The sequence below is a fragment of the Mesocricetus auratus genome, unplaced genomic scaffold (genome assembly GCF_017639785.1).
Source record: "Mesocricetus auratus isolate SY011 unplaced genomic scaffold, BCM_Maur_2.0 Super-Scaffold_100030, whole genome shotgun sequence".
In the NCBI taxonomy this organism is placed as follows: Eukaryota; Metazoa; Chordata; class Mammalia; order Rodentia; family Cricetidae; genus Mesocricetus; species Mesocricetus auratus.
Genome location: NW_024429211.1, coordinates 7,662,210 through 7,687,670, shown reverse-complemented (window position 1 = coordinate 7,687,670; position 25,461 = coordinate 7,662,210). Strand labels below are relative to the sequence as shown.

The window sequence follows — 25,461 nt, the reverse complement described above, 5'->3', positions numbered from 1 at the left end:
TGTTTAAATTAGCAACAAGCTTGCTTCACATGTCAATCCCAGCTCCCTCTCCCTCCCCTTCTCTCCCACCCTCCCACCAGACCCCCCCATCCTCCCACCGAATCCCCACTCCATTACCCAGGGAGGGTGAAGCCCTTCATGGGGGATTTCCAGAGTCTTGTCATTTCATTCAGGGCAGGACCTAGGCCCTCCCCCAAGAGTCTAGCCTGAGAGAACATCCCTCATTGTGGGGTGGGCACCCAGAGTCCATTTATATGCCAGGAATAAATACTGATCTACTACCCAAGGCCCCATAGATTGTTCAGGCCTCCTTGCTGACACCCACATTCAGAGGATCTGGATCAGTCCCGTGCTGGCCTCCCAGCCATCAGTCGGGAGTCCAAGAGCTCCTCCATGTTCAGGTCAGCTGTTTCTGTGGGTTTCACCAGCCCAGTCTTGACCCCTTTGCTCATCACTCCTCCCTTTCTGTCACTGGGTTCCAGGAGTTCAGTTCAGTGTTTAGCTGTGGGTGTCTGCTTCACTGGATGAAGGTTCTAGGATGGTATATGATGGTATATAAGGTAGTCGTCAAACTCATTATCAGGGAGGGGCATTTAAGGTAGTCTCTCCCTTATTTCTTAGTTTGCCAGTTGGTGTCATCCTTGTAGATCTCTGGAGCTCTCCCTAGCGTGTGGCTAATGCTGATTCAGTCTCCTGCCATCAAGGACAGGTCAGGATATGGGTTCAGCAAAGTATGTAGAACACAGGAACGAGAGGATGCAGAGCCTACAGCTTGGTGTGCCGTCACCAGGGTTTCTAGATAGAGGGTATAAAGAAGATGGTAGCTTATTGCTTTGACATGTGTCTATACTAGAATACCTCCACTACTATATAGTCAAATCTATTTAATCCTTCCTTTGAGAAATAAAATGACCACATAGATGTCTAGGTACAGCACCCTACTCCCCAGTCCCTCTCGCCAAATACAAATGCCGAAAGGCTAGTGGAACCTGTTAGGACATTTCTCCAGTGGCTCCACAGGTCCATTTGTGTTCACCATGCACCCTGTTGACAAGCAGGACTTGTTTCAAGCCAGTGAAGCAGTGTCATGTTTACCTTGTGTTTAGGAAGCAACTAGATAATGCACTGGGTTACAGAAACTTTGCTTCCCAGAATCTTATGGTGTGGAAAAGACTGATTTATCTGATACCAGAATGTCCTCCACCAAAAGTAAAAGGTTACAATATTAATTCTGCTATTAAAAGATAACATGTTACTGGGTGTGGTGGTACACACCTATAATCCTAGCATCTAGGAATCTGGGGTAGGCAGATCTCTGTGAGTTTAAAGAACAGCCTAGTTTAGCTAGTGAATTCCATGCCAAGCAGTGCTAAATAGTGAGACACTCATCTCCAAAACAAGCAAATGGCAAAACCAAAACAGATTAACGTCTATAGAAGTGTCTGTGGAAATGGTGCTCCTGTGGAGCACTTTCTCATACACAGATGGTAGTTTTATGTGTTAAAGCAAAACTTGTCAGAGTGTCTAAGAGTACAATGTGCAGGGCTGGTTAAGAGCACTGGTAGCCCTTCTACAGGACCTAGGTTCAATTCCCAGCACCCACATTGGCAGTTCACAACTGTCTGTAACTCGAGTTCCAGGGGATCCAGCACCCTCACACAGATACACATACAGACAAAACTCCCATGTACGTAAATAAATCTCAGAAAAAAATAAAAAAAAGAGTAGAATGTGCTCAGTACTTGGAGATGCTCTTTTGTGTGGTAAATGCTTTGTGCTGAATAAGCTTTAATCCTGCCTGTGTTTTCCTGTTTAGTCTTATTAGAAAGAAGACTGCGGGGTTGGAGTCAACAGCGACAATAAGAACCAAAGTGTTTGTGTGGGGACTCAATGACAAGGACCAGCTGGGTGGGCTCAAAGGCTCTAAGGTACTGACTTACCTCGTTCCCTGTGGCTGTGAGTGTGTGCTGCGCCTCTGTCTGAGGCACAGCAGTAGCCAGGCTCTTTAAGTCCCACCTTCTCGATGGGCGCTTCAAATTCTTTCTTTCAAAAGTAATACACTCTGTCAGATCGAGCTTGTGCACAGCTTTTCTCCTTTAGATATAGTTGTATTCTGGCCACCTAGTAGACTTTTGCCTAGTAGGCAAAAGCTAAAACATACATGAAATGATTTGACCATGCATAGGTCAGAATGTACATTATAACTGTGTCTTATCTTGCCTTCGGGACAGTAAAACACATACTTAGAAAATAATGTGTAAAAATGCTGTAGTAGTACAAAGATGAGTCAATTGTGACTTTTGCTTTTTGGATATTTGAGGTAGTATAGCTTTTTTTTCTTTTTTAAAGATTTATTTATTTATTTATTTATTATGTATACAGCTTTTTGCCTACATGTATCCATGCAAGCCAGAAGAGGGTACCAGATCTCATTACAGGTGGTTGAGAGTCATCTTGTGGTTGCTGTGAATTGAACAGGACCTCTGGAAGTTCAGTCAGTGCTCTTAACCTCTGAGCTGTCTCTCTACCCTGAGGTGGTAGAACTTTTATAATAAGAGAGAATGCTTGTGAGCATAGAGACACAGGAAAGTTAGACCTGAATGTTCACACTTGTCATCATGGAGTGGCTTGTGGGTAGAGGGCTATTCACTACCTACCATCCATCCATCCATCCATCCATCCATCCATCCATCCATCCATCCATCCATCCATTATCTGTCTGTCTGTCTGTCTGTCTGTCTGTCTGTCTATCTATCTATCTGTCTATCTATCATCATCTATACATCTGTCTGTCTGTCTGTCTGTCTGTCTGTCTGTCTGTCTGTCTGTGTTTCAGACTGTAAGTTACCAACAACTGGCTGCTTTTTGGTATGTGTTCATGCATATGGTGTTCCTTAGGCACCATTTGCTTTTTTGTTTTGTTTTGTTTTGTTTTGAGATAGGGTCTTTCATTAGTCCCAAACTCATTGATAAGGCTAGGTTAGCTAACCAGCAAGCTTTAAAGGATCCAGCTGCCTTTCTTCCCTGGCATTGAGATTATAAGTACAGGACATCACACCTGGCTCTTTTATTGGACTCTGGGGATTGGACTCAAATCCTCATGATTGAGTCATCTCCCCGGCCCCTGGTCTAATTGTATATTCCCCCTGCAAATTCACTTTAGGTAAATATAATTGTATTCTTTCATCCCCAAAATAGTTTGTATTTCTAAGAGCTAAGGACTCCTGTGGTAATCACATGTTAGTAGAAGTTCTGTATATCATCTGTTAAGATCACTTAGGATTTAAAAAGTTTAAACATTATCTTTTTCCTTTTTTGCTTTAAAAAATCCTATCCAGATCAAGGTTCCCTCATTCTCTGAGACTCTGTCTGCTCTGAATGTGGTTCAGGTGGCTGGTGGTTCTAAGAGCTTGTTTGCAGGTATGATTATTTTAATGCTGGGAAAATTATGTTTAACACACATTTGAAAAGTAGGTTTTATATTGTGTTACTGAGACTTCCTCTGATCGTTCCTTGCAGTGACTGTGGAAGGGAAGGTGTATTCTTGTGGAGAAGCCACAAATGGCCGTCTGGGGCTGGGTATGTCTAGTGGGACAGTTCCTATTCCTCGGCAGATCACAGCTCTCAGCAGCTACGTGGTCAAGAAGGTAGCAGTTCACTCAGGTACGAGTTCAGCATCAGTGTGCACGTGCCTAATGTGCCTTTTGCTCCTGCAGGTGACTGAGGCCTTAAGGAGCCCCCTGAAGTATCATTGTTCCTTTTCCAGTTTTAGTCAACCACTCTGAAGAAAAGATGGATGATGTGAATCCCTGTGTGGTCTAAGAGTTAGTTATTAGTAATTAATAAAGTTTGTTGGAAGCCACCGTTGTTGGCATTTCAGGTGTGTGACTGTACCTCTCAAAGGAGGTTTTCAGTCCTATAGTGATCGCATCAGGACCAGCGTTTTTCAGCTATGAAATTACAAAGTTCTGTTGCTTAAATATGTTACTTTACTGTGAAAAGCTGGTGGCTTTCATCACATTCCCCAAAGTACCTATGAGTTCTTAGGGATGAGAAAGAAAGCCAGTTTTCAAGCAGGTTCATTTCTGCCCTTCAGTTTCTGCTCTGGCATTACTGAAATGCTCTGAAGCACCGTGCTAGGCGCCTGAGGGATGGAACTGAACTCTAGATATCAAGTTCGGTTCATGCTCGTACAGCATAGGGCTCAGTACAACTGACATGCAAAACAATTTACTTTTCCCCCCTGTTAGCTCCGGGGACAGGGTCTGAGCCCACCTGTAAGTCATCTGCCTGAGAAGATCACTGGCTCCTCTGGCCTGTCCCTGTGGGAAGGTGGCTATAGTCACCATGAGTCCCTCTCTAGAGCTGAACTTGCTGTTGCCCCTGATAGCATGGAGTTTTCTGTTGGTGATAAAGATTAGAAAGTGAATTCTGGATACCCCCCACCTGCTCCACTGCCTTGGAGCCCAGTGGTTTGTGGAGACCTGACTATACAGCCAGAGCGCATGCCTATAACCTGAGGCAGACTGTTGGACTGGGACAGTGTCAGGGAAAAGCATAGCTGATGTGCTTTCAGAATAGTGGGTACAGTGTCTTGCCTGCCGGTAAAGGAGCTTGTTTAAATAGTCCCACTGTTTGCCGGGAGGTAGTGGTGCACACCTTTAATCCCAGCACTCGGGAGGCAGAGGCAGGGGGATGTCAGTGAGTTCAAGGGCAGACTGGTCTACAGACTGGTCCAGGATAGCCAAGGTTACACAGAGATACCCTGTCCCTCCCCCCCCCAAAGTATTTGTCATGTCATTTGACAGTCTACCTACTTATAGTATCCTTATTTTTTTTACTTTTATCTTAGTTTGGACTGTTAATATATTTTAAGTAATGGAAGCTCCATTAACAGTCATTATTATCTTGCTTTTTTTAGGTAAAATGTTTTTAACAATTTTTAATTCACTAAAAGTTCATTTATGTCACCTCAAAAGCTTTTGTGATCACTGGTGATGGTTCTGTTTATTCATTTAGTTAACACATACACATTGAGTGCATGCTGTACGGCAAGCAGAATGGGTAGTAATTGTGAACTTTTATGCACTGTGCTTTGGCAACCTTCTCCTGTATGAATGTTGCAGGTGGCCGGCACGCTACAGCCTTAACTGTGGATGGAAAAGTATTTTCGTGGGGTGAAGGCGATGATGGAAAACTTGGACACTTCAGTAGAATGTGAGACTGTTTCCTTCAATCTTGTTTATTAGTGAGAAACTGGTAACTAGTAATAATAGTATATTTTTCATAGTTTTGCAGAAAATTATTGATAAAAATTATTTATTGAAATAAATATTAGTTTTAAAAAACCTGGATGGGTACACTATGGTTTCATACACTCTCTTTTAAGGTTTGATAGTTATGGTATGTATATATTTTGTTGACCAAGGATGGGCCATCTCTGTGAAAAGGTGTTTGATAGGGAGTGTAATTTATTCTTGCCTTAGGAACTGTGACAAGCCAAGACTGATAGAGGCTCTGAAAACCAAGCGCATTAGGGACATTGCCTGCGGGAGTTCTCACAGTGCCGCCTTGACATCTAGCGGGGAGCTGTACACCTGGGGTCTTGGCGAGTACGGCCGATTGGGACACGGGGATAATACAACACAGCTGAAGCCCAAAATGGTGATTATACACATTTTCATTGCTTATAAAAACTATCACTTTGATTTTTCAAGTGAAGATAAGCTCAAGTCTAGATTTGTAAAGACATGAACATTATTGATTTTCAGTATGGGAAAATTTCAATTGCTTTCTCTGTTCCCATGCCTCATTCTGTCTCTAAATTTGTAATCGAGTAGGTGAAAGTCCTTCTTGGTCACAGAGTGGTCCAGGTTGCGTGTGGAAGCAGAGATGCACAGACCCTGGCTCTGACTGATGAAGGTAGGAGCTGGTTGGGATACTCAGTCACTGGCCAGGCAGGAATGTTACCAGGTATTTACCTGAGGTATTTATTTTGTAATCCTAGGTTTGGTGTTTTCCTGGGGTGATGGTGATTTTGGAAAATTAGGCCGAGGAGGAAGTGAAGGCTGTAACATTCCCCAGAACATCGAGAGACTAAATGGCCAGGGTGTGTGCCAGATTGAGTGTGGAGCTCAGTTTTCCTTGGCGCTCACCAAGTCGGGAGTGGTGTGGACATGGTATGTAAATTGCCGTGGTGTCATTGCTGAAGGCAGAATGCCTAGGCTGCTTGTAGAACTGTTACTTTTTTATTCATTTGGCATCTTTTTGTGGGGAAAAAAAATCCATATTGAATTGTTGAATTGAGATCACTGAGAAAGATCTTTTTTTTTTTGATGGTTTAATGTAAGTTAATTTTGTTTATTTAATTTATTTTTATTTAAATTAGAAACTAGCCTGCTTCACATGTCAATCCCTCCCTCTCCCTTCCCTCCTCCCCCGCCTCCACCAGTCCCCCCAATCCCCTTCTCCATCCCCCCTCCGCTCCCCAGGAGGGTGAGGCCCTCCATGGGGGATCCTCAAAGACTGTCATATCATCTGGGGCAGGACCTAGGCCCTCCCCCATGTGTCCAGGCTGAGAGAGCAACCCTCTACGTGGAATGGGCTCCCAAAGTCCATTTGTGCTCCAGGGATAAATACTGAACTACTACCAGAGGCCCCATAGATTGCCTAGGCCTCCTCACTGACACCCAAATTTAGGGGGTCTGGATCAGTCCCATGCTGGTCTCTCAGCCATCAGTCTGGGTCCACGAGCTCCCCCTTGTTCATGTCAGCTGTCTCTGTGGGTTTCACCAGCCCGATATTGACCCCTTGGCTCATCACTCCTCCCTCTCTGCAACTGTATTCCAGGACTTCAGCTCAGATATTTAGCTGTGGGTGTCTGCTTCTGCTTCCATCAGCTACTGGATGAAGGCTCTAGGATGGCATATAAATTAGTCATCAATTTCATTATTGGGGAAGGACATTTGAAGTAGCCTCTCCACAATTGCTTAGATTGCCAGTTAGTGTCATCCTTGTAGATCTCTGGAAATCTCACTAGTGCCAGATCTTCCCTCAAACCTAGAATGGCTCCCACTATTATGGTATCTCTCATCCTGCTCTCCTCTATTCATCTCCCAACTCAACCGTCCTGCTCCCCCATGTCCTCCTCCCCCTCTCTTTCTCCCAGCTCCCTCTCCCCTCCCCCCATGCTCCCAGTCTACTCAGGAGATCCTGTCTCCTTCTCCTTCTCCAGGGGTAGCATACATTATGGTTCGTTTTGTAAAGAAATCTAGAGATGTTTTAAGCCAGTTTGCACGAGGTCTATATAGCTTTAAAAAATTCTGTGTTACGTTATACTGGAAGCTATTTGAAATAGGGAGAGCAAAACAGACTTCTAACTTCCTTAGGTCCTGAAAAAATAAAGTCTATTTGTGTTTTGTGAAAGCTGGTCTTATTTAAAGGAATGGGTACCCACACCATCCTTGGATGGCATGTCATGCTATTAGCAACTTGAAAATGCGTCCTAGATAGCACTTGGGAGGGGAGTTTGCAGTGTGGTCTATTCTGCTTCTTTATAATGAAGTCTGTAGTAACTGAGCTATTGTATGGCATATCACAGCACCAAAGGTCTCCCCTGCCAGGTTAGTATGAGTTGATTTGGATTATGTTATATCGTTTTAAAGTCTAGGGATCTTGAGTACTGAATGTGACATTATTACTCCGCTCCAGAAGGTGTGTGGCAGGTTTTCTTGTAGCATGGCCAGGTTGTAACCATGTAGTGACAGTAGGACGTGTGCTTTCTTCTCAGGGGGAAAGGGGACTACTTCAGACTGGGCCACGGCTCTGATGTGCACGTGCGGAAGCCTCAGGTGGTGGAAGGACTGAGAGGGAAAAAGATCGTGCACGTGGCGGTTGGAGCCCTGCATTGCCTGGCAGTCACAGACTCGGGGCAGGTAAAGTGCTCATCACCTTACGGTCCTTGTCTGTCAAAACCGGAACACTCAGATTAGGTGTGCTGGTGTATGTATGCCTACAATCCCAGCGTGTGCAAGTCTGGAGCTGGAGAATAGCTGAAGGCCAGCCTAGGTTACCTTGGGAGTTGCTGTAGGCCAGCCTGGGCCACATTTTCATCAAGTCACACCAAGAAAATAAAAACAAAAAGTATCCCCCAAACTCCAGGAATGCTTAGCTAAGTTTTACTGTTAGATTGGTGCAAAAGTAATCATAGTTTTTATGGTTTTGAAATTTGCCATTTGATACTGAAATATATTCTTTTTTTTCTTCCTATTTTTAATTTAAGTTAGAAACAAGCTTGCTTCACATGTCTGAAATATATTCTTAAGTAAATAGTTTATTATACATTATTTTATTTTTATAATTATTTTTATCTCTGTGTGTGTATGTCTGCCTGTCTATCTGTGTGCATGTATGCACACATGCTTACGTCAGAGGAAAACTTTCTGGAGTTGGTTCTCTCTTTTTACCATGTGAGTCTTGGAGATTGAACTCAGATCATCAGTCTTGGCCACAACGACTTTTACTTGCTGAGCCATCTCAACGACTCCTCTTATACATCACTTTAATTGACATTTACCTATCTATATCTATGATACTTGCCATTTATTTTATACTATTGAAATGATACTAGATTTTAAAAAACCCAAATTTTAGTGATTTTCCTACCCATGTTCAGAATGACTCATAGAGCAGTGGCGGCAATTCACAAAACCAGGGATGTGTCTGGTCCAGGTACAGATGGACATTTTGCAAGTGAGGTGAGAGCTTTCCAGATGGGAAGCATAGTGGCCGAGCTTCAGTTGACAATGACCAGGTGACAGCAGTCATGCAGGCTGATCATAGACCTTCACATGGTGTTGCCAACCAACTCAGCTTGGAACATTCTAGTCTCCCAGTGTTTGGAGCAAATTGGAAAGTGAAAACTTTCCAGAAGTGGGTCCTTCATGAGCTGTACAAAAGGAAAGAGATATTGTTTTTTGCATTGTCTCCTTCTCTTGATCTATGAGTAATGAAACTATTCTTGATTAGATCATGATGTGTGATGAAAAGTGGATTGTATAGGAGAGCCATCTGTGACCTGCTTGGAGGTTAGACAGAGCCTAAACCGCAAAGCATTTTCCAAACAAAACATGCCCAAAACAGAAAAAGGGCATGGCTGTTGTTGATGGTGGAATGCTAGTGTGATCCATATTGCTTCTGAATCTTGCCCAAACCATTGCATCTGAGAAATACGCTCAGCAAGTCAGTGAGATGAACTCTTTGTCCAACCAGTGATTCAAAGGGTTAATTAGCTGGGCTGGGATCTTTCGCCTCCTCCACCAGACCGCTCATCACCCACCCTCCCCAGCTTCAAACATCTTTCAGGGGAAACACTTCCACACCCAGCAGGATGCAGAAAGTACTTCTAAGAGTCAGTCAAATCATGCATGCAGCTTGGATTTTTATACTACGTGAACAAGCAAACTTATTTTTCATTGACAAAAATATATCCATTGATTGTAATCGTTCATGTTTTGATTAATAAATGCACATTTGAACCTACTTACAGGGATTTAAACTGTAATCTGTTTTGCACCAGCCTAATATTGGAGAGCTTTTCTGGCAAGCTATTAAGGTGGAGCAGTGTTCATCTTGTTTACTGGCGTATTGCTTAATTGTCAGCACAGGTTGAGTTGGGGGTCTTGGCAAACCATCCTTTCCATTTTGACGTCCATGCTGGAATATAAAATTTATTGAAAATGCTCCTACTTCTAAGCTAATAGCAGTTTTTACTTTAGGAAGAAAATTGATGCATGATAGAAGCTATACCTACATAATAGAGACTATACTTGTATGATAGAGACTATACCTCCACAGTAGAGGCTATATCTACATGATAGAGGCTACACCTACTTTATTTTGGAAATACATAGCATTCGATAGATATTACTAATTTTATTGCCTTGAGAAGAATATGCAGTTTTTAGCCCATGGAATGATTTTTAAATTTGGTTTACAGAAATGAAATTAATATATTATTGTTTAGTCTGAAGTGAGTTATACTCTATAACCATAAAACCTAAAAGCAAATTACTTGCAAATGAGCATGGCATTTTTATTTTTCTTTACAATTTATGGTATGATGGATTTAATGCATTTATCCAAAGCAATAATGCACCCTGCATTATCTGTTTCCCACCAAAAATAGGATACACTAATTAGAATAATATTAAGTAGCATTTATAGTTATTTGCAAGCATTTTCATGGTGATTTTTCCCCCTCAGAATTGTATGTGCTCATGCTCTTTTGTTACATTGTGAAATGTTTTTTTTTTATCTTTTAGAGTGCAGTTCTTAAAAATAATCATGGCATATGTTTTATGCATTTTAAAGTAAGTGTTTTTAAGAGTTTGTGAAGTTGAGAACTGTAAATTATTTTTCTTTTAACAGGTGTATGCTTGGGGGGACAATGACCATGGCCAGCAGGGCAATGGCACAACCACAGTTAACAGGAAGCCCACGCTTGTGCAAGGCCTGGAAGGCCAGAAGATCACCCGTGTGGCCTGTGGGTCATCGCATAGTGTGGCATGGACCACAGTGGACGTGGCCACCCCTTCTGTCCACGAACCTGTCCTCTTCCAGACGGCAAGAGACCCGCTAGGTGCTTCGTACTTAGGTAACACAGTTTAAATCTCCTCAGACACCTCCTGTGGGTTACGTCTCCTTTCATGTGGTAGCTGACCTTCTTGTGGTTTGCTTTGTTCATTCGGTGTGGTACCCTGTAGAATCAGTCATCTTAGATCAGGGTTTGTGTCAAAAATTGGTTACTTTTTGTTACTGACTAATGCTTCATGCTTTATTCGTTCATTGAAGGACATTTAAATTCTTTGTGGTTTTGGTTGCTATAAATTAACATTCTTTATCATATCAAGGTTTTTTTGATGAGTGAAAACAAGTTTTTGATTCTTTATATAAATGCCCAAGTATGTCTTTATAATTGCATGCTATTAGAAACTGTCATTGTTTTCTATAGTAAGTATACTTTTACATTTTGTTAGTAGTGGATGAATAATCCAGTTTTCCCCACATCCTCACCGTTTTTGAAAAAATGTTTTCATTACTTGAGAATTTCACACAGTGTGTTCAGATCACATTCACCCTCCGTTCATCCCCTTAACACCTTCCAGATTTTCCTCTTCCCTGCTTTCTCCCAGTCTGAGCTGTTTGTTGTTGGTTTTCGAGACAGGCTTTCTCTGTGTTGTTTTGAAGGCTGTCCTGGAACTCACTCTGTAGACCAGGCTGGCCTGGAACTCACAGAGATCCACCTGCCTCTGCCTCCTCTCCCAGAAACTACCAGCTGTCAATAGATCCTCACTTAGGAATGGGGGCTCTTGAACCCGTTTCCACTCCATGGTAGAATATTAACCCAAATGATCTTGAACAAATATCACGCAGGTAGCCACACACAGCTGCTGAGTTCGTGAGAGCACTGTCATGTCCCAAAAAACTGTTTATAAATTCATTTTTCTTTGAGAATTTCATACATGGTTACTGTGTTTACATCCGTTCACCCCTACCTTGTTCAACTGCTCTTATTCCATATTCATGACGCCGTCTTTAGTATTTATTATTACACACACACACACACACACACACACACACACACACACACACACACACACACACAACCTTACCGAATCCATTTAGTGTTGTTCATACGTACATGTGTTTAGGGCTGACCACTTGAGATTGGATAGCCAGCCTATCAGGGAACTGGTCCCTGGAGAAGACTGAATCTTTCTCTCTCAGCAGCCATTAATTGACTCCAGCTTGCTTCATGGAGTGATGGGGCCTTGTGAGATTTTGTCATTCGTGTTGGGATGCCTGATGAAGTTGTTGTGTTGGTATGTTTATGTGACCATATTGTTAAGATTACATGGGTCATATTCCCTGTCACAGTTGGAAGAAAGTATCCTGTAGCAAATGCCCTGGTTCTCTGACATTGAGTCTTTGTACACCGTCAGTATTTCACAGTATTCCTCGAGCTCCGGGTTCGTATCTCCTAGGTTTGCCATTGTGGGGAGTGTGTGGTGACATCTCATTGAGGTCTTACTAATGGGTATGCTTGCTTGCTTACTATGGTGGTTTAATGAGAAAAGTCCCTCATAGGCCTGGGCTTTCCAATACTGGCTCCCCAGTTGGTGGCATTGTTGACGGAAATTATGGGGAAGTGCAGCCCTGCTGGAGGGAGTAAACCTTTGAGAATGCAGAGAGAGAGAGAGAGAGAGAGAGAGAGAGAGAGAGAGAGAGAGAGAGAGAGAGAGAGAGAGAGAGAGCGTGCGTGCGTGCGTGTGCGCGTGTGTGTGTGTGTGTGTTGGGAGCATTATAGCCTCACCCCACGTCTAGTTCTCTCTCTACTTTGTTTTTGCTGTTGAAGATGTGTTCTCTCTACTTCCTTCTCTTGTCACCTGCTGCTTTGCTTCCCCTGCTCTCTGTACGCCAAATAAATTCTTCTCACAGCAAAAGAAAAGTACCTAATTATGCTTAATTTGCGATCATTGCTAAAAATACACCATAATGTGCCCCAAATTTGGTTTCTCTCTCTTTTTTTTTTGTTTTCTTTTTGTCTGTTGTTACATTTAGAGTTTTTATATCTACCACCAGATGCTTCACATTCATTTTTAGATATGTGATCTGTATATACTTCTTCTGGTTTATGGGTATCTTATTATGTTTTTTTCCTAACACAAATGTTTCTAATTCTGATAAAACTTAATTCATTAGTTTTTTCTTATATGGGCTTTTTGGGGGGAGTCAAATCTGAGGTATAATTTTTCAGTCCTAGATCCTAAGGGTTTTTCCCTCCTGTTTTGTTTTTCTTTTCTCCAGGAAGGTTTATAATTAAGTGATGGGCTGTATGTAACATCTAAGTCTTTGACTGGTTTCCCTTTCCTTACATATGTAAAATGATTACCCCACTGTAGAAAGCTGTTGTTCTGACTTGCTCCTACAAATTTATTAGATGTAATTGGAGCACATTTGTGTATGTTTTTTTCAGTTTTACTCATTGATCCTTAATGTCGGAATCCATAGTCTTGTATTGCCCTTGCAATTTTTAAACTGGGTAGAGCTTGTTCTAACCCACTTTGAAAATTGTTCTTTAGCCTTTCCACATACATCTTAGGGTGAGCTTGTCTGTTTTTAGAAAACTTTTGCTGGGATTCTGAGAGCTACTGCATCAAGTCTTCTTATCATCTTTCATAACGCTGGTCACTATTATGTAGGGTTTTCCTGTGCGTGTGCGTGCGTGTGTGTGTGTGTGTGTTTAGATAAGCCTTGGCATCTTTACTGTTGTTGTCATTATTATTTTGAGTACTAATTTTCCTGAGATCTCAGCAGCATTAGAGTTCTAGGTCCAGCAGTCGTGCCGTAATAGGATATGAAAGGGAACATATGGATGTATATAGTTTTGAGAGGATAATTCTTTGAGCTGTCAGAGACTGATTAATACCTTGCTTTCCAACTTGTAACCAGAGGGTCTTTCTGTAGGAACTTGTTACTACTGCAGCTCTTGCCTGATCTTCGCTTGTGATGCTGTGAGCTCAGCTTACATGTCCCTGTAGATAGGTGTGGCCTCTGCTTATTTAATGGAGGGAAGGGCCAGGCATGTATTTCAGTGGCAGGGCACTTGTCTAGCAAGCACTTTGTAACAAGACTAAGCTGCAATGTTTTACTGGTTTCTGTTCTCACCTTCATTAGTGCCCCTTTGTGTGCTAGGTTAGGTTTATTTTGCTCTTTTTTGCTTTCTTAAGAATGCTATAGATGGCCGGGCGTTGATGGCGCACGCCTTTAATCCCAGCTCCCGGGAGGCAAAGGCAGGCGGATCTCCGGGAGTTCGAGGCCAGCCTGGTCTCTGTAGTGAGTTCTAGGACAGCCTCCAAAGCCACGGGGAAACCCTGTCTTGTAAAACTAAAAAGAAAAAAAAAGTACTATGGATGGGGCAGGACAAAAAAGAAAGAATGCTATAGATAATTAATGTAAAGTTTTTCTTTTTTAAATATAAACTTTTATGAATTTACTGCTTAGCCACACCCACATCATCAAATTTTGGTGTATTTTTTCATTACCACACATAATAAAATTTTAATAATGCCATCATACCAATGCTATCATGTGATATTAATAAGTTTCCATTGCCATACATCATAGAATTTTGATAATGCCATTATACCAATGCTGTCATGTGATATGAATAAGCTGATACTGTTATATATAATGCTAATGGTTTCATTAATACTGGATTGACAAGGGCTTGTAAATCCTGTTTGTAGGTGATAACTGGTATGTGCTTTTCTTAGAATGTCTCTGTCCAGCTTTTGTTGTCAGTGTATTCCTGGGCTGATGACATGATATACTTAGTGTTTCTTTCTTTCATTTTAATTTATCTTTTAAATTTGTGTAGGATTATTATTTCAATAGAATTAAAAACATGTGAGCTAGAGTTTTCTGCATGTGCTTAACTGTACATTTAGTGTCCTAACAGATAACTAGTTTTCTGGTTGGTTCTATATCTCTGATGGGAGTTGTTACATCTGCCAGTGTAAAGTTGGCTGCAAAGTTTCCTTATTTTCTGTGTAGTTTTTGTAGACTCTGTAGAGATTTTGCCATTCTCATTTTTATTGGCAATTGTGTTTTTTTCAGTTTGGCTTGAGGTTCGGCATTTTTCTCAACAACTTTGTACTATCCATGCTGGCCTCCTGCCCCCACCTCTTCCCCCATTGATATCTGCTGTAGTCTGTACTACCTTTTAATTTAATTCATTCTTTTGTAGTTTCTTCTTAACAAATATAGGTCTTTGATTTTAGGATCTTTCTACTTTCCAGTGTAGACATTTATCTCCCTGTTTAATTGTTCCTACTGTATTGTGAACTAATCTGCTTTCTCATTTAGCTTTTTGCTTAATTTAAAATGTCTGGCATTAAGATAGCATTGATAGTATTCTTTCATGTTACTGTATGTACTGGGTGGGGGTCACCTTGACACAGCTAGAATACCTGGGAGGGCAGGAAATGATTAGTTATATTTCGATTACAAACGATAAATTAAAAATGAAACTATGAATCTCAATGAGGAATTGTTTACATTGGGTTAGCCTGTGGTCTGGGGAGGGGTATTATCTTAATTAAGCTGACTGATATGGGAAGACCCAGTTCACTGTGGGCGGCAGAGGGTCCTGAACTGTATGCAGACTGAAACTGAACACGAGCAGGCAATTAAGCAAGCAGTCTTGCATAGGTACTTTTGAGCTCTTGACTGTGAATGTGATGTTACTGACGGCCTTGAGCACTTGCCATTGTGACTTCTCTGCCAAAACTGACTGTACCCTGTAATTGTAAAACCAGGTAAGCCCTTCTCTCCTCCAAGTTGCTTTCCATTGGGGTATTTTACCACAGCAAGACTAGTATACCGAGAACCACCAGAGTATTATAGTGTTGTCTGTACCTCAGCGTACCATAGTTTGTCCTTCCTATACTTTAAGCTGTTTGCATTTTGTAGTAAGTGCAGTTTCCTTATGGGTTATACAGGGGTTTTCTTAAATCCACTGCTTCTCTCTTTTAATTGGGGTTACCTTATATTTAATATGATTATTGGTATGGTTTTCTGTCATTTGGTTTCCTGTTAGTCTTCAGTGTTCATTGTTCTGTTGGTATGTACTTTTTCCCCTTCCTGTGCATTAGCTAGTTTTAATGGTTTTCCTCTTGTTATCTGTGAGCTAGACTCATTAATTTTGTGATTGCTTTAAGTTATCGAGTATATTAACTAGACACCTTGAACTTGTCATAATAACCTTTATGGTAATACTGTATTTTGTGAATAGAGTAATATTATAGCCATCTATCTCTGTTTTTGCCAGCTAACCTTTGGTTGTTAAATAATATACTTGTTTATTTTTTATTTAGTTTTTTGTTTGTTTTTGAGATCAGTGCTTCTGTGTGTGTAGCCTTGGCTGTCCTGGAACTCTGCTCTGTAGATCAGGCTGGTCTTGAACGCTGCCTCCCTCGTGAGTGCTGGGATTAAAGGTACTTGTCTATTCACACACACATTTGTTCAGGGCCTTTCCGTGGAGGACAGAGGACAAGGCTAGGAGTCAGTTCTTGTCTATTTACACACACTGGTTCAGGGCCTTTCCGTGGAGGACAGAAGACAAGGCTAGGAGCCACTTCTTGTCTATTTACACACATTGATTCAGGGCCTTTCCGTGGAGGACAGAAGACAAGGCTAGGAGCCACTTCTTGTCTATTTACACACATTCATTCAGGGCCTTTCCATGGGGGACAGAGGACCACTCTAGTCACTATCTTACCTGGAGGTCTTCACCAGAAGTGGCACAAACGTTTAATTATAGCACTCGGGAGGCAGAAGCAGGAGGATCTCTATGAGTTACAGGTCAGCCTGGTTCACAGAGTAAGTTCGAAGACAGCCAGAATTATCTACATAGTGAGAACCTGTCTCAAAACATATATTCTTGCATGCCTCTGCTGTTTAGATCAAACCCAACCCCATGCCATCCCCTCCGGTTTCTCTCCTATGCCCTCATCTCTTCCCTCCTCCTCCTTCTCTCAGTACTCACTGAGTTAGTTTAGTGTTGCCCGTATTTATGTGGGTATAGAACCATCTACTGGAGCATGGATAACCTCTTGGGGCAGCCATTTGCTAATAGTTCCTCCAAGGTGGGTGGAGCTTCTAGAGCCCCCCCCCACCCCCCATGCACACTTGAGATTTTAGCTGCCAAGGAAAGAGCCTTTTGAGAACTCCTGGTGCGTTGTGAATCATAGGGTCTTCCAGTCTGGCTCATGTACAGGTGCTGCTTCATAAATAGCAAAGTGCAGGTTGTGATTTGTTTTCAAAATAGTCTAAGTGATTAAACCATATAGAAAAAGAGCAATCTGTGATCTTAAAAACAACTTTGATTTTTGTTTAGGTGTGCCTTCAGATGCTGATTCTTCTTCTGCCAGCAATAAGATAAGTGGTGCAAACAACTGTAAGCCCAATCGCCCTTCTCTTGCCAAGATCCTCCTCTCACTGGAAGGAAATCTGGCCAAGCAGCAGGCCTTATCACACATCCTTACAGCACTACAGATCATGTATGCCAGGTAGGCTTGTGTGTTGGTGTGTAATATTTTAATTGACTGGATATTTATGAGAATGTTGTATTATTGTCTGAAGTGCGGCCGGTTTGCAAGTCACATGTCCTTGCTGGTGATGAATGGGCTCTTGGTGCTTTACAACTGAGTTTTGAAATGTGAATCTGAAAATCAAGCTTAAGGATTTTTTTCTTCTCCTCTCTCTCTCTCTCTCTCTCTCTCTCTCTCTCTCTCTCTCTCTCTCTCTCTCTCTCTCTCTCTCTCTCTCTCTCTCTCTCTCTCTCTTTCTCTTCCTTCCTTCCTTCTTTGATAATTCTCTATCAGTATGTAGGTAAGAGGTAAGATGATGCTTAAAGGATTATTCTTGCTGAGCAGTGGTGGTTCATGCCTTTAATCCCAGCATTCAGGAGGCAGAAGCAGGCGGATCAATAAGTTCCAAGCCAGCATGGTCTACAGAGGGAGTTCCAGGACAGCCAGGGATACACGGAGAAATTCTGTCTGGGAAAAAAAAACAACAAGGATTATTCTTTTCATTCACTTGATAAAATAGTTCTTTTTTTTTTTTTTTTTTTTTTTGGTTTTACGAGACAGGGTTTCTCTGTTAATCCCGAGTGCAGGGATTAAAGGCGTGCGCCACCACCGCCGGGCGATAAAATAGTTCTTGCTGTCTTACACATTCTTTTGCTGCTGTTGTCTTGAAGGCTGTTGTAATCAGCTTTCTAGAACTGTAAGAAAACCCAGAGACAATCAGCGTAGAAAGTGGAAGATTTTATTTGGTCCACAGTGGTGGGCCCCAGCTTTGGGCCTCCGGTAGGGCATCGTGGTCAGAGCCAGAGGCAGAGCAAAACCTGCCCACCTCGTGGTCAGAAGTTGAAAAGAGAGGGAAGCAGTCAAGGATCCAGACCCTTAGTGACCTGCTCTTCTGACCCTAGGATTCCCCACAGATCCCATCTCTTGCAAGTCCTGCCACCTCCCAGTAGCAATACCTGGGCAGCAGGGTTCTACCACTTGGAGTTAGCTTTATCAGTTCATGTGTCCTAGGTGTGGGTCTGGTAGTCGTGCTTACATAACTTAAGAACAAAACCTGGACAGTCATCAAAGGGACAGTAGGTCTGCTGCTTATTATAGCAAGTTTTCATTAGACATCATCTATCTATTCCTCAAGCTTCAACTGCTACCCAACAGGTTTGCCTAGACTGAACTAGAGGCTGACTCTGCTCTGGTTTTACCAGTGGTTCTCAGCCTTCTTGATGCTACAGCTCTTAAATACAGTTCCTAATGTATGCTAATCCCCACCCATAAAATTATTTTCTTGCTACATTATAACTTTAATTTTGATACTGTTATGAATCATAATGTAAGTATCTGATATGCATAAGAGTCATTTGACCCCAGAAGGGGTCAGATCCCATAGGTAGAGAATCACTACATTCAATTGTCTTTCATTTGTTGTTACTGTGTCTACTAAAATACAACAATGTGTTATTTAATATAACAGTGAGGTTACATTCTGAGAAATGCACTGCATTAATGTTATAAGGATTTGTTATATGCATGTAAATTAAGTTCACTGGGACCTTTCTAGTTGATACAGTTGTATAAAATCACAGTTTAATATAAAGTCCATTGTGGATTGAGACGTTACTATAAATAAGATCAGAATATACATTTTAGCATAGAGCTGTTGGCTACAGCTGCGTGGTTAAAATGCACAGTACTTTTCTAGAATTCATTTTTACATAGCCTATAAAAATGAAGACGTGATTTTAGTGAGCACCTGACGCATCCTGCTGCTTCTTATGGCGCCCAGATGAAAGGGTGGCTTACCACAGTCCTGGCCTTGTGTTCTGACAGAGATGCAGTGGTCGGAGCCCTGATGCCGGCCGGCATGCTCGCCCCGGTGGAATGCCCCTCCTTCTCCTCCTCGGCACCTGCTTCTGACGCATCAGCAATGGCCAGTCCCATGAATGTCGAGGAAGGCTTGCTAGCTGTTGACCTGGAAGAGCGACTGAGTCCAAACCTATGGCAAGAAAAGAGAGAGGTAAAAGCATAGCTTAAGGCAGTGTTAAATTGTGTCTAGGAAATACTACTCATTCTGTTGCTTAACTTTTGTGTCTGCTATTCGATTTTGAGTTTGACTTAGAAGGTGGGCATGGTGACACGTGCCTTTATTCCCAGTGCTTGGGAGGCAGAGGCAGGTGAATCTCTGTGAGTTTGAGGCCAGCCTGGTATACAGAGAAAATTCCAGGACAGTATGAGTTGATACACAGAGAAACCCTGTCTTGAAAAACCAAAAAAAGGGGGGAGGGGTGCTAAATGAATTTCCCAGCCAGGAGTTTGACTTGGTAAAATGTATTCTATTTAAATTGATTTCTTAGTGTTGAAGTGAAAATAGATTTATTCTATTAAGAAGTTTAATAGATTCTGAAGTGTTAAAAACCAGAAAGTTGAGAAGTGTGTTAACGTGTTTGGAAAAGACTCCTTAGAGACTCATGAGCGCAGTGTAGTGTGATTTGTGGGCCTGCCATTTCTACAAGGCTGTTTGTGTCACTCGGGGTGCTAGGTGAGAATCTGGCGTAAGTGCTACATCATCCCAGCACACTACAATTGCTTTCAGGGTTCCATTGTGCCACGCTTGTTAAACATTTCCTCTGATGACTCTCCCATTAGATCGTCTCCTCTGAGGATGCTGTGACCCCCTCTGCAGTGACACCGTCCGCTCCCTCAGCCTCCTCACGGCCCTTTATTCCCGTGACAGATGACCCAGGAGCTGCTAGCATAATTGCAGAAACTATGACCAAAACCAAAGAGGTCAGGAGACATTCTTTGACTTGAAACGTAAAATTGCCTTAATTGTTCTTGAAAGTTCAGGAATTGTTTTTAGAACTAGAATGTTCTGTACTTCGTGTATCAGTCACAGAGCTCTCCGTAAAGTTCAGAGACAGTGGCACTAGTATATACTACTTGGGAAAACTACAACCTACTGATGTAATTTTTAGTTAACTGTCTTAGTCTGGGCTTTTATTGCTGTAAAGAAACACCATGACCATGGCAACTCTTATAAAGAAAGCATGTGATTGGGGTGGCTCGCTTGCAGCTTCAGAGGTTCAGTCGTTATCGTCATGGTGGGTAGCATGGTGGCGTGCAGGCAGACGTGGTGCGGGACCTGAGAGTGCTACAACAGGAAGTTGACTGACTCACACTGAGCAGACGACCCCAGAGCCCACCCCCAGTGACACACTTCCTCCAACAAGTGACACCTCCTAATAGTGACACTCCCTTGGGGGAATTTCCTTCAAAGCATCACATTAACTATATCAATATTTAATAGGAAAAGGGGCAAAGGAGTTAAGTAAGAATGGGAAGGGGATGCCAGAGGTTTACGTAGTTGAGAAAGTTATTGAGCAGGGTTAGAGAAAGAAAGGATAATCATAAAAGTCTTTTCCAGTGAGATACAAGTTGTAACATCTAAACGAGCATGTTAATGATAGAAAGTAAAGACTGAGGAATCAGTAAGATGAAGCAAGGCGTTCCAGCCTCTCGGTCAGTATCCTCTCATTGAGGCATGGGTGTCTTCTATGTCATTGTTGCAGGGAGGCTGTTAGTCCATATACCCCGGATGAGAAGGATTTGGTTCCCATGACTGAAATCTGCTTTCTGCCACGAGTCCTTGGTCTAAGGCCTCCTGCCTGTAGATTGAGCCTTGGCTGTGTTGGGGTATTGTTCCTTCCCCATGCTGGCCTTTTTGTGCCCGAGGTTCTGAAGTGGTTTGTAGAGCTCACTCTCCAGTGCAGTCCTTTCTTGCACATACAAGGATATCCGCAACTCATTTCTACTCTTATTGTGTTACTTACAGACAGTGGCAGGGCTTCCTCTGCAGGGTTTCTTCTGGTCTCAGCTTCAAGCTTCTTGCCACACTTTTGCTTTTTAGTAATAATATGATAGGAGCAGACAGATATAGACAGACAGACAAGATACCCTGGTAAAATAGTAGATTCGAAACTATATTTGTGAATGGATCATACGGTGAAAAAAATCCTGCTGAGTGGTGATGCACACCTTTAATCTCAGCACTCAGCACTCAGGAGGCGGAGGCAGGCGGATCTCAGTGAGTTCATTCAAGGCCAGCCTGAGCTATACAGAGAAACCCTGTCTCCCAAACAAACAAACAAACAAACAAACAAACAGTGCTGTAAAAGACAGAGCTAAGGAAGACAGGAGCGAGCTCTGGCCGGAACCCTGCACAAGGCAGCCAGGCTTCAGACGTCCTTGTTGTCCCTCTGTGTACACACCACATGCTGCAGCCAGCGCGGCCTCTCTGCCTGTGGTGCTGCTGGCAGTGGCAGCCTCCGCCCCGTGTGGCAGCCTGCCGCAGCTGAGCATCAGGGGCTTGCCTGCCCTGTCCTCTTCAGCTGTCTCTTACAGGGTTCTTCTTTTGTTCTTCCTAGAGACAGGGCTTCTCTGTGTAATAGCCATGGCTGTCTTGGAACTTTGTAGACCAGATGGACCTTGAACTCACAGAGACTCACCTGCTTCTGCCTCACAAGTGCTGGGATTAAAGGCGTGCACCACCAATGCACAGTGTTTGTTTGTTTTTTTAACTTATTTTTGTAAATCCATCCACACAGATACGGTTTCTAATCTACCATTTTTCTAGGATGTCTTGTCTGTCTATATCTGTTTGCCTCTGTTATATTGTTAGAGTCATGGGTCAGTGTGCTACTTGTTTCTGTCATTGTTTAAAAACCAGGTTTCCCCTCATAAGTCTGGGTATTTCCTTTCGTTGATGTCGGGGTAACAGATTTAAGAGATAAAGTGTGGGTGTGTGGGTGTGGTGGGGGGGCGATCACACATGTGAAAAACCAGACTGTCATCAGTGTACAGTTTAGTCCCATGAGTAGCCAGCTTTTTGTGCTGGCTGTCGCCTCCATGCCTTCAGGTGTCTCTGCATTCAAAGCCAGTCTGTGTGCCTTGAGGGACCACGTCTTCACTTGGCTTGCGGCCTCCCCACCTCCATGCTGGCTGGACTCCTCACTCGCTTGTCTCTGCTCTGCTGCACCAGGCACCCGGTCAGCAGACACCACCCTAGCCTCATGCCTGTACCATAGCTGCTCCCTCACCTTCCTCACACTCTCCCTTTGCCAGCCTTCCCACTTAGGGACAGTTTGCATTGTTTATTAATAATAGATTCCCTTGATTCATTCCATAGTTTCTATTGACAGGAAGTATATTCAATGAGTATGATGCATAGCCATCTGTGTAATAAGAAAGTCACCATAAGTTCACTCTAGAATTAGTATGAGACTAATGCATAACTTATCCTGAAGAAGGCATAGTTTTTTTCTTTTAGGTAGAAAGAGGATAGTATGATTTCCTTACTACAAGAGAAGAGGGATTATTACGTACCTCAGTAGGAGCAGTCTCTCTTGGGGAACAGTCTGCAGGCCTTAAACATCCTATTGGAAACGCGTCTTAGGGTTTCTGTTGCTGAGAAGAGACACCATGACTAGGGCAGCTCTTATAAAGGAAGCCATTTGTTGGGTGCTTACAGTTTCAGAGGTTCAGTCTGTGGTCATGGTGGGACATGCCGGCAGACATGGCGCTGGAGCTGAGACTTTAACACCTTGATTGGCAGGCAACAGCAAGTGGTCTGTCTCACTGGGAGTGGCTTGAGCATCAATGAGACCTCAAAGCCCGCCTCCCCAGTGACCACTTCCTCCAACAAGACCATAATTACTCTAATAAGACCACACCTCCTAACAATGTCGTTCTCTTTGGGGGGCATTTTTTCCCCCAAACCACACTGCAGCATCTACAGCTGGACCAGAAGGGAAGGCTTTGCCATTGCCTTTTACCCACCCCCAGGGCTTTTTGCCATTTCCCAGTGTATCTGAGCTAAGGTCCTTGAAATGGCGGTACTCATGCCAACAGCACACATCATCCAGGGCGGCTTCTACTTCCTGTAGTAAAAGAGTGAAAACATTTTGAAATGTTACCTAAAAACATTTGAAAAATCTTCTATAAGGAACCCAAGGTAAGTTGATAGATGAATGATGCGCTATACACACATGGTTAACTTTAAATAAGACTCTGTGAAAGACTGATGGAGGAGATCCAGATGAAAGTTATGCATAGAGAGAGGTAGGTCTCACACGGCCTGGCGTCCTTCTAACCTCACACGCTGTATCCCCTTCCTCTGTTGCCCAATTGGTCGCAGTAGCAAACTCTCACTTCTCTATAGTTCAAGGGGTTGTTCTCTGATGGATGCTGCTATTGCTCTGTAAAATAGTTCCTTGCTTTTGAGTGGAGTGATTGGGGTCAGTCATGTCTCAATCTGGTTTGTAATGTCCCTTCCCCATTCCTGATATGTCCTTTGGGTTCCTGGATAAATTGGTGACTTTTGTCCCTTGGTATTTCATTCCCTCTTTTAACTGTTATATTTCGATTGCTTTAGGATGTTGAAAGCCAAAATAAAACATCAGGCCCAGAGCCCCAGTCTTTGGATGAGTTCACCAGTCTGCTGATTGCGGATGACACCCGGGTGGTGGTGGATCTGCTCAAGCTGTCCGTCTGCAGCAGGGCTGGAGACAGGGGCAGGGATGTGCTTTCTGCTGTGCTGTCTGGCATGGGCACTGCCTACCCACAGGTGAGTGATGGGGAAGGCACTATATGTGGGCCAGCTTTCTCTGCAAGAATACTGTTCTTCACACACCCTGGGCTGCATGGACAGAGGGTTAGAAGCAGTTCTTTGAGACAAAGTGCATTGAAGTTCTCCCACTGATATCTTTTATGCAGTCTACAACTGGCTTGTGAATCTGCTTCCAAAGATCCATCCATCATCCATCCATCCACATCCATCCATCCATCCTTCCATCCATCCATCCTTCCATCCTCCATCCATCCATCATCCATCCATCCATCCACATCCATCCATCCATCCATCCATCATCCATCCACATCCATCCATCCACATCCATCCATCCATCCATCCATCCATCCATCCATCCATCCACATCCATCCATCCATCATCCATCCATCATCCATCCATCCATCATCCATCCATCCACATCCATCCATCCATCCACATCCATCCACATCCATCCATCCATCCATCCATCCATCCATCCATCCATCCATCCATCCATCCATCTTATGTGTCTGAGTATTTGCCTGAGTGTATGTATGTAGAAGAGGATGTTGTGTCCCCTTGAGTTGGAATTACAGATGGTTGTAAGTCACCATGTAGGTGGTAGGAACCAAACCTGGGTCCTCTGAAAGAGTAGTAAGTACTCTTAACCACTGAACCATCTCTCTAGCTTTAAAAAAAAAACAAGACCATTATTGCCAGATGGTGGTGGTGCATGCCTTTAATCCCAGCACTTGGAAGGCAGAGGCAGACAAGGCAGAGGCAGGTGAGTTCAAGGCCAGCCTAGTCTACAGAGTGAGTTCCAAAACAGCCAGGGCTTCTCAACAACAACAACAAAAACCCACATTCTTATTACATTTCTTTTTTAGCTTGTGCTAGTTGTGTGTATATGGACACCTTGTAGGAATTGGTTTCTTTTCCCTTCTACCGTGTAGGCTTCTGGGGATTGAACTCAGGTCTTAAGGCTTGGCAGCAAGAATCTGAATGGTCTTGCCAGCCTTGTGTCTTATTCTCACTACATCAGTCTCTCTAGATGCTTTGCAGTTTGCCACCAGTTTTTCTTTAGACATTAGGTCAGCATTGTTTGACCTGAAGGAATTCTCATTTTTATGTACACAAATCTGCCAATGTTTTTCATGTTTAACTGCTGAACAATATATATATTTCAAAACAGGGTTTCTCTGTGTAACAGTTCTGGGTGTCTTGGAACTCATTTTGTAGACTAGTCCTGCACGAACACTATTTTTATTTTATTCTAAATTTTTGTTTGCATTTGGGTCTGTTCACAGACTCTTACTGAAATGATTTCTTTTTTAAAGTTTTTTAATGTAACATGCATATATATATATATGTATATGTATGTTTATGCATGTGCCATGGTGCGTGTGTGGAGATCAGAGGGCAGTCTGCAGGAATTGGTCCTCTCCTTTAATTATATGAACTCACATTGGTCAGACTTGTCAGCAGGCATCTTTACCTGCTGAGCCATCTCACTAGCCCTGAAATGGCTTCTTATGCTCTAAAGCCACAGTATTTTAATATAAAGTATTTTAGTATGTGTTAGCACTGAGTCACCGTGGGAAAGTTCTGTATATGAGCCATCTAGAACTGTAGCCACCAGACATGTGTGGCTGTGGGTACCTTAAAAACTGAAGATTTATTTTATTTAACTATAATTTAATTTATTGAGT

The 25,461-nt window shown here is 42.8% G+C and overlaps 1 protein-coding gene across 2 annotated transcripts in view; it reads left to right on the top strand.

The window, feature by feature from the left end:
• Window positions 1-25,461, top strand: part of Herc2 (HECT and RLD domain containing E3 ubiquitin protein ligase 2) — a 183,490-nt gene that overhangs the window by 123,112 nt on the left and 34,917 nt on the right. For both annotated transcript variants that reach the window (XM_040733327.1, XM_040733326.1), the window contains exons 57-69: window positions 1,817-1,928; window positions 3,339-3,420; window positions 3,520-3,663; window positions 5,127-5,217; window positions 5,487-5,664; window positions 5,841-5,922; window positions 6,008-6,179; window positions 7,790-7,934; window positions 10,429-10,654; window positions 16,961-17,132; window positions 18,978-19,164; window positions 19,794-19,934; window positions 23,578-23,769. In XM_040733327.1, coding sequence (XP_040589261.1) covers window positions 1,817-1,928; window positions 3,339-3,420; window positions 3,520-3,663; window positions 5,127-5,217; window positions 5,487-5,664; window positions 5,841-5,922; window positions 6,008-6,179; window positions 7,790-7,934; window positions 10,429-10,654; window positions 16,961-17,132; window positions 18,978-19,164; window positions 19,794-19,934; window positions 23,578-23,769 — 1,924 coding nt within the window. The remainder of the gene's footprint in view (window positions 1-1,816; window positions 1,929-3,338; window positions 3,421-3,519; window positions 3,664-5,126; window positions 5,218-5,486; window positions 5,665-5,840; window positions 5,923-6,007; window positions 6,180-7,789; window positions 7,935-10,428; window positions 10,655-16,960; window positions 17,133-18,977; window positions 19,165-19,793; window positions 19,935-23,577; window positions 23,770-25,461) is intronic.